Source organism: Pelecanus crispus, chromosome 8 (assembly GCF_030463565.1).
Source record: "Pelecanus crispus isolate bPelCri1 chromosome 8, bPelCri1.pri, whole genome shotgun sequence".
NCBI lineage: Eukaryota > Metazoa > Chordata > Aves > Pelecaniformes > Pelecanidae > Pelecanus > Pelecanus crispus.
In genome coordinates this window covers 17,233,638-17,247,461 of record NC_134650.1, presented here as the reverse complement: position 1 = coordinate 17,247,461, position 13,824 = coordinate 17,233,638, and the positions used below count along the sequence as shown (strand labels likewise).

Genomic DNA, 13,824 nt, shown 5'->3' with positions numbered 1-13,824 from the left:
AAGATGTATTTTGCATCTACTTATCTCTGCTATCTCTTTGCCCTGACAAGACTTCATACCTGTGATTCCGGGATTAAATTCTAGACTACTAAAAAAATTCGTACTATTCAGTATTTGCACTGATGAAAGTGAGAATAGGCTCTGTTCCACAGCCATCATGAAACCCAGGATATTTTCTAGTTTGTGCATGGTAGGGCAACAACAGCAGTGCTTCACAATTGAGAAGGGAAAAAAAAAAAAAAAGGCAAGCATCTCTGAGGAAGCCATTCTTGCAGCTTTGAGTAGAAAAAGCCAAAACCTGTACTGTGTAAATAATAACTGTACTACTAAACTACCAATTTTAAACACTATCTCTCTAAAGTTTCCCGGTTAGCCATTGCTATCCTATTACATCACTTTTCTTATTTTTGTGATACTAACCTCTACCACACCACATGTTTTGAGCAGTGCAGCATCAGCTAGTATAGCTAGCACAGCAACATATTTTAGCAGCTTCTGGGAGGCACTACCAGCATCTTGTGAAAAACGTTTTCTCAGACCTGTCCTAGATTGTGTTGTGCAATATGCATTAAGAAACAAACAAAACACAACCCCAATAACACACGAAAGAAAACATCCTCTTGGTCTCGTTTCTTGCTAAGGCTTCAGAGTATGTTTGTTTGCCTTGGTAGCTAAGCAGAAAGGGTTTTCAAGTTCAAGTGCTTGGCACGTGATAGCAGTTTGTGAGTTATGGAAACATTAGTCTCACTTTAGTTTTGAGTGCTGAGGTTTACTGTATGAAAATCCTCAACAAAGACAAAGAGAATTGAACAGGCGCGTAAGACTGCCCCTTCACACTGAAAGGTAGCTACTTCCATTATCTCTGAGATCTCTGCTAGGCAAAACAATAGGTACATTGGCTTTTCTTGGAACAAATCTGTAGATCAAGCTTGTATTTTTGACTCAAGAAAAGCACAGGCAAACTACACCCAAGTAATTTCACATAAAAATCCTCCTGTTCTTTGTGGCCTTATGCATATACAGCAGCTGGAGCATTTTGTCTCTAGGAAAATTGTCTCCTTCACCTAATGAATCTCTTACACCTTTGGACTGTGAAATAGGATACTTGCTAGGCTAGAAAAACACATCTAAAGTTCCTGGATCCAGGCTCCATGATTCCCAGCACTAGTGCATAGTTTTCTTATGGAATGAGGCCAGATGCTTTCCCCTGAAAAGCTCAAAGCCTCTCTTCTCAGAGCTAGCATCAGACAAGTTTACCGAGCTACTACCACTCTTTTCTCTCTCAGATTGACTGATATCAGTCAATAAGAATCACTGAATGCGTGACATTTAGAATATGACAGGCATATTCTAAAATTTAATTATTGCCCCTTAACTGACACCTATTTTCAATGCAAATTTAAGAACAGAACCTTCTGTCATCAGCTAATCTTGCAAGATGCAGAGCTCCCTCGGTTTACATTGATTTCAAGTGAATCTGATAGCAGTGATTGGCAGCCAGATGACCTCTGCCTCGCAGAGGTTCCATCTTTGCATGATTTTCCCTTTTTTCAGTCTTGGTTTCCAAATTGTCTAGCACATTTGATTTCAGTGAAGTCTGGACAAGACAAAGTCAGTGGTTTTCTGACTCTACAAGTAAAAATCAACAAATGCAACTTAAGAAATCAAATGAAATGTAGGTTGCCATTTGTCAAAAACAACTGAGAGAGAGAAAAAAATCAATTGATACATAAGATAGCCACTTGAGCAAACTGTTTTGATGAATCCTGATCTGTGGAATCAGGGTCAAAAAGACAATTGGACTTATGAGTGGAAGAAATTACAAATATGAATGAACAAGAAACTTCACCCAACCACTTACATTAGCAAATATCTGACTCATTAGTGGGAAGAAAATAATTCAAGTTGATATCAACACCTGAAGAATACAATTTTATGCAAACTGTGGTATGTACACATATTTGATGCAGAGCAAAGATGAGACTTCTATTTCCAAGTCTAATTTTTTCAGAAACCCCATAAATTCTGTCTGACTGTCACAGAAACAAATGAATACTTTTGTGGGTGCAAGAGAGATAACCAAATAAATTAACCATTTATTTACCTATATGCCTTTTATGCGTAAAACACCTACTATGATACTTTCTAATAGCAAGAAATTTACCAAAATATTTGTTCTGTGCACAGCTACTTTTCAGGCTCTAATTTTAAATATATATAGGGAATAAAAAAAAAGACATTTTAATTTGCTTACTTAACTGCCAGACCCTTTGGAAATCTGTCCCTTTCTATAGCACAGAAGTGAATATATTCTTTTAAGTTTATGCAGAAAACTGAAATTTATCTTAAACTTCATGTGTCTTTAAGGCCAAATAACACTGAAGAATAAAGGAGCAATAAAATTTTCATGCACAACATATGCACTAAAGATGTAGTGCAAGCATGCTATTGTCATAATTTCTTTCTGTCATTTTCCTTTTATTTTTCCTTTATCTTCTTGCACATGATAGGAGTAGATAAAATAGCATCAATACTCCAAAAGTTATCAGTATGAGTCTCAAGATACTATTTTCAAGTGGACCATCTTTAAACCCACTGTAGCTTTTAATTTCCACAGGAAATAACAGTTCTATTTTTTTTTTTTCCAAAGGAAAGTTTAAATACTTTAAATTACCACATTTTTAATGTACTGACATGTTGCTGGTCAGATGTTCTTTGATGCTCAAAGTTAGATTGGCAGAAATCAGAGCCGTGTAGGGGCTTACAAAAATGTGGTATTTATGTATGGTAGCAATTGCTTTGTGAAAAACAGAAGGTGACTCTCTTTTTCCTCTCCTTCTTTCTTCTTTTTTTTTAAATTTTTTTTTCCCTCCAAGTTTGGCATGAATCTAAAGAGCTAAAAACTAATTTAACATGACAAATGCTTTCATCACTCCCTTAACCTCTGAAGTGAACACTCTGACAAAGACAATATGTACGGTATATGCTTTCCTTTTGACACTTTATAAATTACTTTCTTGTAACTGGGTTTTACCACCAGTCCAATATCTTCAGGATGTCCTAATTTCAATGGCTGGTTCTATACTCTTCCTATGTCACCCCAGAACAACAGGAATAACTCCTGGGCTTTGTGAAATGACATATGTCTCAGACAGGATTGTAGGACAATTTCATTTACATACTGCATGCTGCAATTTACCAAAATGTGTGCAATACTACCAACTTATACTCTGCATTTCATTTACATCTGGCTACTGAAGAAACAGGGAGAAGTGATAAACTTGGCTTTAAATAAGCAGACAACATTTTGTATACAATAGAAGGAAAAAGTCAACTGAAGTGAATTTTGCCTATTCTCTGCTATTAAAAACAGTATAACACTCAGACATAGAAACAAAATGCTCTTTTTCATGGAAACGATCTGAAAATGTTTTGCCTCTGTCTATTCCTTTAACAAAAAAACCCCAAAGTTGCTTGATTTATTTTCAATCTGGTGAATCTGATGTGTGTCAAAGTTTCTGCAGAAACTCTGTCAGGGTAAAGGAATTCTGGTATAGAACAGTATGTTTAAGATGGCAACCTGTACGCATGCAAAACCAAGCATATTTTGCACATACACATGCTGTATCACAGTAGACCAGTGCCACGCAGACCTGCAGGAATTTTTCCCAGACATCAGTCAGGGTAAGTTTCAGAGGAAGATTTACAAAGACTCAGATAACGATGGTACTGACTGGCCTATAAAGGAAGAGTCTATCTAAATAGCCAAACCTCGATGGCATTTTATGATCTAAACCATCAATCTACACATATCTTAAAAAAGAAAATAAAAACCAAAGTTTCCTTCTAACAAGACATATTGACATTTTTTGACAAATGTTTAACTTCTTAAAATCTCAGTAGTATCTTTATTTAACATCAATTATGTAGTGTGGCAAAAAGTTTCAAAGGTTATTATGCACTATGAATTTATTTTTAAAGCCTTAAACATACTGCCATTTCATTCATTGTATTTTTATGTGTGTGTTATCAGAAAGGCAATAGGAACGCCTAAATAATTTTTTTAATATTTATTCTTTTCTATCTGTTATGATACTTTTTTTGCTTGTCTCTTTAAATAACCCCTCATCAGAAATTTTTTCATGCCACCCATAATCTTTGGCAGTCCTCTGAAAGTCCCATGTTTAAATGTGTAGACAGCATGTTTTTAATGATCTATCCGTATCAATTTCCCCCATCTCTTTTATTATAGGACAATTCATTTAGAAATCCTGAAGACCATGAGAACTTCAAAGTATTCTTCCAATATAATTTACCTTATATTTGCCAGCATTGCCTTCTTCATTTAGTCCTGCAATAGTCTTGATTAGCATTGATATGATCATCTTCACACAGCCTAGATACATTGACAAACCTAAGTAGCAGAACCATTTGCTGCAAATTTTGATGACTTTTTCCATATCTATTACTTTTAGCTAATGTAACCCCAGTGATATAACCTCTGCTATGGTGGAGAGCAAGAAATTTTCTTTGTGGACATGTATGGCAGAAAAACTTTATCAGCACCTTTAAAGCCTCTCCTATGCTTGAAGTTGGGGCAGCAAAATCCATCAAGAGGAGTTACTGCAACAACAGTAACAGCTCTCGCCTACCCACTGTCTCAATGATTAGGACAGAATTGGGATTTTGGTCTGATCTGAACATTATTCTGGTCACCCGTTTTGAAAACAGAAAAACATTTTTCCTCCTGACAGAGCAAGACAGAGTTACTTCGTCTTCACAGCAGTTCAGGGATTAGCCGTTCAGGAGCTTCAAAAGAGCTGCAGAGGAGTGGGACAGCTGGTATTTCGCATTGCTGCTCTTTCCCCAGGGGAGAGGATGTTTAGTTTTCCCTGGACTCAAGTTCTGTACATACCCAGGAGAAGGTAACCCTCCAGAGAACTGCAGAACAAGGAAAGGTTCTTAAGATGGTTTTTTTGGTTGTTTGGGTTTTTTTTTTTAAATAAGGAGATGATTTAGCACCTTAAGTACCAAGCACTTTAAGTCATACTATTGGAGGACAGCAAGTCCCAGCAATTTAATGGGTGGATTAGCTTATAGCTGATGGTCTTACACCTGCTCTTTATCACGTTGAATGAATCGTATGAGTTTTTGCTGAGAGTGAGGGAATTAAATTAATGAATGGCCTAACTAACGCACATCCCTTTTATCTTTCTGTTGTTCTCATGCACCTAAGGCAATGCAACTTCTTTTTTGTTTTCTTTTCTCTCTTTTCCATGACTGTAAATTATGATCACAGTGGATCCATCAAATTTATTCACAGGATTAATTGCAACTATTTTCTCGTTTTGACAGCTACTCTTCAATATACTTATTCTTTACTGTGTATGGAATGAAGCTTGTCAGGTAACTTCTCATTTAATCCTTGAGCCAACACTATCTTCCTAAAACCTGCTTTCTCGTGTTCATTAGCCAACTTCATTGCACTCATCATTCTTTAGTCAGGAAAGAAGACCTCAAAAACTTCTGTCAAAATGGATCACTTATGTCATTACTTGAAATGATAGATCAGTCATCAGTTACTAAGAGTCAATGCATTGCCTTGCATTCTCTCTTGTCTTCGTATATGAAAGTGTATAAAGCAATAACCATGTTGCCAAGCTTTGCTTTTGATTACAGTAACCTAAATACCAAGGAAAAATACATTTCATAATCCATCACTACAAAGTTATGCACATGATTAAGATGTTCAACTTGCAGTATATCATTTCCCATGTGCATAATCACTCAAACAGAGAGCTGTTGTATGATAACTGTCAAGTTGAATAAATCATATGCTTTCCAATCTTTTTACTTGTATATCAAACTAAGCCTGTTATTCTGCTGAGGTTTTCTACAGAAGAAATGTAGAAAGATGGTTAGCTCCATACTATTGAGTATGCTGGGATTTAGGCCTGGCCTAAAGAGACAGCAGCAATAAAGTAGCCAGTCAGCTCTCTCTTACCACTGCATATATTAATTACATATGGAAGCTCATTAGTATGAAAAATGGGGTTTCCTTAGGAAATAGTGTCTATCCTGCTGAGTCAGATTATATGGGATCAAAAAAAAAAAAAAAAAAAGAAAAAAAAAGAATCATTCTCTTCAAATAGAGAGAATCAGGAGAAAATTCAGTACATCTTTATAGGTCTTTTGAGCACTATATATGAGAATAGTTTCAGAGATGAACTAAATACAGAATAGTTCTGGAAAATATTGATAGAAGATATTGACAAGCTATTGTAATTTTGCCATTTACTTAGAGAAGCTAGACAGTTTGTGCAGCATGTCATTGTCATCAACGTATTGTTGAAGGCACTGTAAAAGTTAGAAAATACCAAGCTAGTTTATGTAGACACTTAGAAAAACCTCCAAAACAATGGACAATGAGGGGGATACCTGGGGGGGGGGGGGGTGGAATCAGAAATGAATTAAATTAAGAAAGACAAAATAACAGAAGCATGTTAAAAAAATCTTGAAAGACCACAGAAAGAAGTAGGACATGGTGTCGTCAGTATTGGTATATTAATCACGTGAAATAAGCACAACATTTAGAGTTTCCTTTCTATATTTTTGCTTACAAAATACTAAGGATGTGTGGAATATGGAAAATAACAGCATACAAAATGGAACTATCTAACTATTTAGATCTAACACCACCAGGAATTTAGGCACACAGACAGATATAGGCTGAGACTTATTAATCAACATTATTTTGTGGTTTTTATCTAAAGGCAGCGTGTGAGGGTAATATTTGAATTCAAATGCCAGTACCTTCTGTTAGTTATATGGATTTACCACCTATCACAATTTTTTCCAAATATTTTTTAACCGTGTGGCAGTACCTCAAAAAATCATTCTGTCACCCTCTGTTTGGACCATCTATGAGAGATGCTTATCTGATACCTAAAGTTAACACTGCACATTGAGAATCCTGAATCGACTTCTTGTTTCTACTGCTCTTATGACAGTGAACAGGACTTGAACATTTTATTTTTCCTCATTAGTCAGTATATAAGGAATAATAATATTCTTTGCTTGTTAAGAACACAAATTTGTGAAACAGATTGACCATCCTTTTATCTGCTGAATTTTCATTTGCTGACATAGCCATGTGATTTAACAGAGAAAACACAGCCTTACCTATGAAATATGCTAGCAGGATGGCAAGCAGGACTGCAGCAGCAATTGCAGATAAAGCAGCACATTTCCAGCTACAATACTTGGAGGGTTTTTTCAGCTTGAACGCGTTCCTGGAGAATGTATTTCTAGGTAACAGTCTGGGAGGTGGAGTATAAACTGTTCCTGAGGTCAACGGGTAACCAGGGGAAGAACTACTGAACAGCGGAGTAGTTCCAGAAGATGTCTTAAACAAGAAATGCCTGAAAAACATAAAATGGAACATAGTTGAAAATGGCGAGTCCTGTAGTTAAGAAAGAATATCTCCTATTCCTATTCCATTCCAGCTGCCATAATTTGTTAAATTCAACTAAAAAGAAAAAGGATTTTCTATTAAGAAATAAGGAGATGAAAATTCTCATAGTCTTTTTGCTACCAGAGCTTAACAACTGTCACTAAAACACAGTGTCAGGATATCTGCTTAATCCTTTCTGTAATTAGGTGCAACTTGACCAGATACTAGCTAAAACACCAGCATGACCGATGAAGTGTCTTGAGTACCGGTTCAGATTGCAGCTGCAAGAAGTGCAAGCAGTCTAGTTAATAAAGCTCATTCAGAAGTGACGTCACTATCAATTCCTTTTGGCCTCTGTTTGATTAGGACAAAGCAACTAACTCCACTACAAAGTATCTGTAATGTTTATTAGTATAACAGAACACTTAACTTTATGAAAAAACATCCTTTCTCAGTTCACAGGTTTACATGATTTCCCTGTGGAATACATTACCTAAGAAATATTCTAAGACAAAAAAATTATGAGTCTCATTAGCACTCTTGGCAAAAGCTTCCGGAAAAAAACATTAAGAACTTATTGAGCAAACACCATAGTCCTGTAAGAAAAGATCTTGCCAGAATTAGCATTAGCCTTTTTTTTTTTTTTTTAATGGTACACAGGTGTGGTTTGAACAACTGGAGACAATCACCAAAAGCACACGACTCAGCAGAAAAAAAAAGAGGACTTCAACGGCCCATACATTTGTTAAGAAGAAAATAAGGGACAAAATATACTACCTAACAAAATCTCAGAAAATGCTGCCAATACATTCCAGATAAAGGAAAAGGAGAAAGCCAACTAGAAGGCTGGCTTCTCTAGATTAACTTCTCACAGTCAGGAAGAACTGACTACGAGCATGTTCTCAGTAAATGATAAAAAGAGAAGCACAGAATAAAGGCAGTGGTCTTCAAGAAGGCCACTTGTTTTGAGACAAAAGAGCTTTGAAGATCTGTTCCATACCCTAACCCTTCACAGTGCTGAAAAACAAGTACTTCTTGGAATCGATGAGAATGAAGATACTCAGTAATCTCCAAAATCAAAACGGTAGCCTAAAATAACCTGCCTAACTTCAAATGTAAAAATGTTTAACATTTTTATTCAGATCAAAATCCAGTATGTCACTCTCAAATCACCTGTTAGAACTTCAAAATTTCAGTCACTGTTTATTACAACAATGATTTTGAAACTGAAATGTGTTTCCTAAGTACATTTACAGAATAACTGAAGTGATTTTAAAGAGTATTAAAGCATTTCTTTTGAAATGAAAGCCAGAGCATAATAAATTGCATAGAATTTGCATACAGGTAGAAGACAGTAAAAGGAAGGCTGGCTAGGTTTCCCAGTTTTATGATTAAACATTCACATTTGAAGACAGTCTCTGAAAATATGGTCTTTTTTAAATGAAGTCATTAACAAACTTTATTAATGAACATGAAAAATCACTTAGTTTGACACTGCCTTTGTTATTATTTTTTTTAAAACCCCAGATGACCTTGTACATCCCTTACAAAAGTGATCAAAATTTAGTTTGTTTCAGAAAATATTTCTGTCACCTAGGATAGTGGTAGTATTCACTATCATAACTTTTTCTTTGTGGTTTGGAGACACCGCAGAAAAAACTTCAGACACACAAGTACACAATCAGAAGTGGCTTTCAAAGCCTAACTGTCTCAAGCAGATTAATTCTGTGGTTTGGGTATTTTTTTTAATTGCAGTATTTGTAAAACAAAGAAAGAAGTAGAATAAAAAGGTTACTTAATAGAAAATCTCTGTCATTTTTTTCAAATAAAGTTGCCCTTCTTTTTTGCTTATCAGTGAGGCTCATTAGACGTTAGAATGGCTTATTTTCTGCACACTGTACATGATCTATGAGGAAACACAGTGAAGGCAAATGCTAAAAGGGTTTCCCCCTCAAAATTACCTAACCTTTTAAATTAAAAACCACACCTTCCAGCTACAAGAAAGCAAGAAATAATGAAAGTCTGATTTCATGAACACTTCATTTTAAATGTTTCTTTACTTTGCAACAATTCAATTAAAATAACTGTTGGGAAAATGATGTTATCAGGCTGGTTGTGTTTCGCTAGATCTATTGACACTTCCATTCCTTTTGTCTGGTTAAAACCTGATTAACACTTGTTAGCAGAAGCAGTTTTAGTCCTTTCTGCTTGCTCTCTGGTGTTGGGAACACAGTATCACTTCCATGGTAGGAACTAAAGATTGAAGTGACGTGGAGCATGAGGAAGGAAGGACAGAAGGGAGAAAGACCTGGTGAGACAAAAGCAGGTAAGAAGGCTCATCTCTCTCATTCAGGCTAACTCTGCATCTGCCTCAACCCAGGACCCCCTTCTCCTAAATCCTCATGGCATGAGTGGCCCTGTTAGGTTTGGACCTAAGGGTCTACAACGAACAGTTCTTACAGTTCTTTCCTTTTTCCTGCCCAAAATCAGATCTCATAGAATCAAACTGACAATTGCAGTGTTTGGCACTGTCTTTATTTGAAATGTTAAGGTTTTTAAACCCAGGAATTTTATGCCCTCTTTAGCTGAGAAGGCAGCTACAGTACCAACAGAAATTTTAATATAAAGCATTGTTAAAGTAAACTCAGATATATAATGAAACTCTGCTCCCATTAAAATTGAATTAATGAATATCTAGATATGTTTTAATAGAACATGCCAATCATATACTGTTTCATGTGAGAAGAAAAAGAAGAAAAAAATAGTTCCACTGTGATCCACTTGGTGATACATAAAGTATGTAAAGAAAACCAAAATACTTATCCATGCAACATGATCTCTATTATATTGCTAAAACTGATCAGAACTTGATAGAAGCAAAAAAGGCTGATTGAAATGGATACGTGGAATGGTGTCATTCTCAAAGCAAAAAAGGAAAAATATCATTGGATAAACTCTGAATTTTGTCACACCTGCAAGTCCTACCCATGTATTTTGAAAGCTGAAGGTTTAGTGTCTCCATATGAGGATGTCCAACAAAGTGGCAACCATTATAAGCTAGCACATGATCTTAAAGTACAGAAATTCTGCCTTCAAAAGTTTTAAAAATGCATTTAACTAAAGATATGTTCAACACCGACCAAACCATTTTGCAAAATTGGCACTGCATTCAGAAGCTGGAGACCGGATTAGCAGAAATACCTTAAGTTATAAGTAAAGCATACCACAAAGACTGAGAACATAACCTACAAAATACTTGGACCCCCAGAGTTTTAAGTCTAGATTCAGCTACTAATGGAAATAAATTGACTTGTCTCAACTCTATCCCTAAAACCAATGATCTATAGCTATATTTTTATGTGGGATTTGACATGCTCTGGTACAACCAATTGTCTGTGGGCCCAAGCTGCACAGAGAGAACATGAGCATTTATCAACATTAATTACAGTCTCACAGCGGTAAGACTGGGAGGTATTGTGCAATGACTGCTTATGAAAAGAAATGATCTTATTTGTACCCATTCACTTAATTTCAAATACATTCCATATTAGAATTAAAAACCCTGTGTACTCTCTGCCTTACCTGTTCACCTATGAAACACTCTTAAGAAAACCACATTTTCTACCTCACAATTAGCATTAATCATTTGATTTAGATTGGGACTAAATTTCTATTTTGAAAACCTGTGAGTAAATTTGCTAAGTCTCAGCCCAGTCTCCCTAATTTCTGTGCATCTTGAAGACATTCCCATACTGGAAAGCTACAAAATATGATTGTCAGTATACAATGATTCAGTAATTTAAATGTCCATGAAAGCTACGGAAGGAGCTTGCATGCTGCTCACAGAAAATAAGTTAACCCTGTAGCTCGCTCAGTGCTCTCCTCTACTGCACTGCAGCTTTCTGGGCTGTAAAATGCACCCCCCTTTGTTTTAAGCAGCGTGTGCTGATGATGCGCTGGATGACAGATGGGGACCTCATCACTGATGCCAGGAGAAAGGTGACATCTGTGAAAGTTGAGCTTGCAAGGGGACATTTGTCCACAGTTCTGTGGATTAATGGTAAATGGAAAAAGCTATATTTTGCTTTTTTCATTAATTCAGAGCTCTCTATAGCATTTATTTTCCCAGAGGTCAAAAAGCCCTCTGGTGTTCAGGGAACAGTGGTCTGACAGAGACTGTATTAACTTCCATATTCTTTGAGAGAACAACTTTTTTCCCCCCCCTCCTTTCTGGCCAGATTGTCATGGCAGCACACTGCAACAATCAGTTGAGAAAAAAAAAAAAAAAAAAGGGTTTTGTGATGAAAAACTGTAATAGAAAGGAAGAACAAGATACTTTCTAACATAAATTGCTTCTTTCCCTCCTCATACTATCCTAAGCTTATTCTGTATGAAAAAATAAATAGAGAGCTGTAACGTTTAAATTGTCTTTTTTTCATAGTTTTTTCATAGTTTTTTAATAGCAGTTAATAAATAGAAAAGATATATAACAAGAGAATAGTAACAGCTCAGTTTAGTGGTTCTAGGACTTAAAAAATATCTTCAAGCTGTGGTAAAATCACATCTGTCTATAATTTTATGGGACATTTATTCTTAGCAGAAAAAAACAACAAAATGTAGAACGTAACATGCTGGCTTTCACTGGGGGAAAAAAAATAATCTTCTGTAGTCTTCTAAGTCCTCCAGAGAAGTAGCCATGAGTCATTTTTAGTCAGTGGAGGCCTCAAAGTGGCTGCCAAGTTCAGACAGTATAGTTTTATGGCAGTTTTCTAACTTCCATGCAAAAAGAAACCAAGATTGAAGAAAACTACAAGCTGTTCTTATGTCTTTTTATGCTAAAATGAACTCTGAGTGTTAGACTGGTGCAAGCCTCGGTTACCTGTGTAAGGGTCTCTCAGTTCTTCTCCAAATGAGATTTAATTGCATGTTCTTGCTCTCAGGTTCTTGCAGAGAAACACAGGATTATCAGCCAGGTTTACACAGCTGAGGGCTTTCTGATGTGGTATTATTGCACAGAAGCTTCTACCCTTTTTAGTGTCTAGAACACAGGGTGTTCCCAAATGAACTGAAGTTAGCAATAAAGGTTTAAAATGTTATCTATATGTGTTTAAATTGTATAGTTACATGAAATTGTCTCAATCGTGTCAAATCTACAGACTAAACTCAGTAAGATAGATCTTTCAGTGGAAAGCTATTTTAAATACATACTTAGATAAATGAACCTGCCATTTTACACGTGTACTTATGGGCACCCTCACACCTAAATGCCTGTTGCAGAGGACAGCCCTCACGACAACACACTGTTTCAGTGTTTTGCAGCCTGCTGCAGACAATCAATTTGTAACTAACTGTGCATGGTGCTGGAACCAAGGACGCTCTATTAGGCATGGAAAGAATAATTCAGAATGAATGCATCAATACCAATGGGACACTTCTATCCACTGTAATGTAACTCTGAACCTCGCAGCAGCCACCCAGCTTCCATTGCAGCTCTAATACCAGCTTCCCAGCTCTTGAAAGGTTCATGATTCCTTAAAGGCTGGGTTCTTCACATCTCCAGGCAAAGTCTTCTAAAAAATGCAGAGTGTTAAGCAGAGTGTCACAGATGTTGCCTTAAGTACCAGACTAGCTTGTCGCTGCCATCTCCACACTCTGAACAAACACACAGTTGGACACACAAAAGCACAGTAATTGAAAGCTGCCTGACAGAAAGGTAGGATGTTGTACAAAAAGGCAGGTGCCAGCCTTTGGGGACCCTGATCTGTCATATTATTAAACAAAAACAAATAGGCAATGTTCACAAAGCCACAACTGAAAACCGAGTAGGTAAAAAAAAGGCAAAACATCTGTATTCTACCACAGCTGCAGCATTAGCTCTGTACCAAATACCTTTTTATGGGACAACCTGCATTTGATCTGGAAGATGTTAACTGAGATACTGTTGGATAAGCTTTTACAACCTTCTCCCTCTCTAATCCCTGCTGTAAGTTGCCCCTCTCCAGCACCCTCCTGGGGCTCTCGCTGCCTGTGTTCCAGGCCTGGCTCTGGTACGTCCCAACAGCACAACCTTGGCTCAGGCTGCTCAGAAAGCCGCCGAGCTGTGACAAAGAGAGGCTGTAGAAAGATAAGGTGAACAATACAGAAAGGAAGGATTGCTGAGGTGGGGAACATTAGTAGCTCAAGAATTTGAGAGGGAGAACACCAACGTGGAAAGGTATAAAATCTGAAAGAGGAAAACCCGGGAAGGTTGGCAAGGATACATTGGGTCAAATGGCTGGTGGTGATGGAGTTGGTGGCACACGGCAGCTCAGCGACCCCAGGGAGCTACAGGAGCCACCTCCTACCTTCCTGACTGGTGCCTGTGTGGCCAA

General features: G+C 36.9%; 1 protein-coding gene across 7 annotated transcripts in view; it reads right to left on the bottom strand.

Annotated features, from left to right (window-relative positions):
* Window positions 1–13,824, bottom strand: part of TENM2 (teneurin transmembrane protein 2) — a 554,942-nt gene that overhangs the window by 168,636 nt on the left and 372,482 nt on the right. For all 7 annotated transcript variants that reach the window (XM_075715629.1, XM_075715630.1, XM_075715627.1 and 4 more), the window contains one exon: window positions 7,183–7,421. In XM_075715629.1, the coding sequence (XP_075571744.1) occupies window positions 7,183–7,421 (239 nt within the window). The remainder of the gene's footprint in view (window positions 1–7,182; window positions 7,422–13,824) is intronic.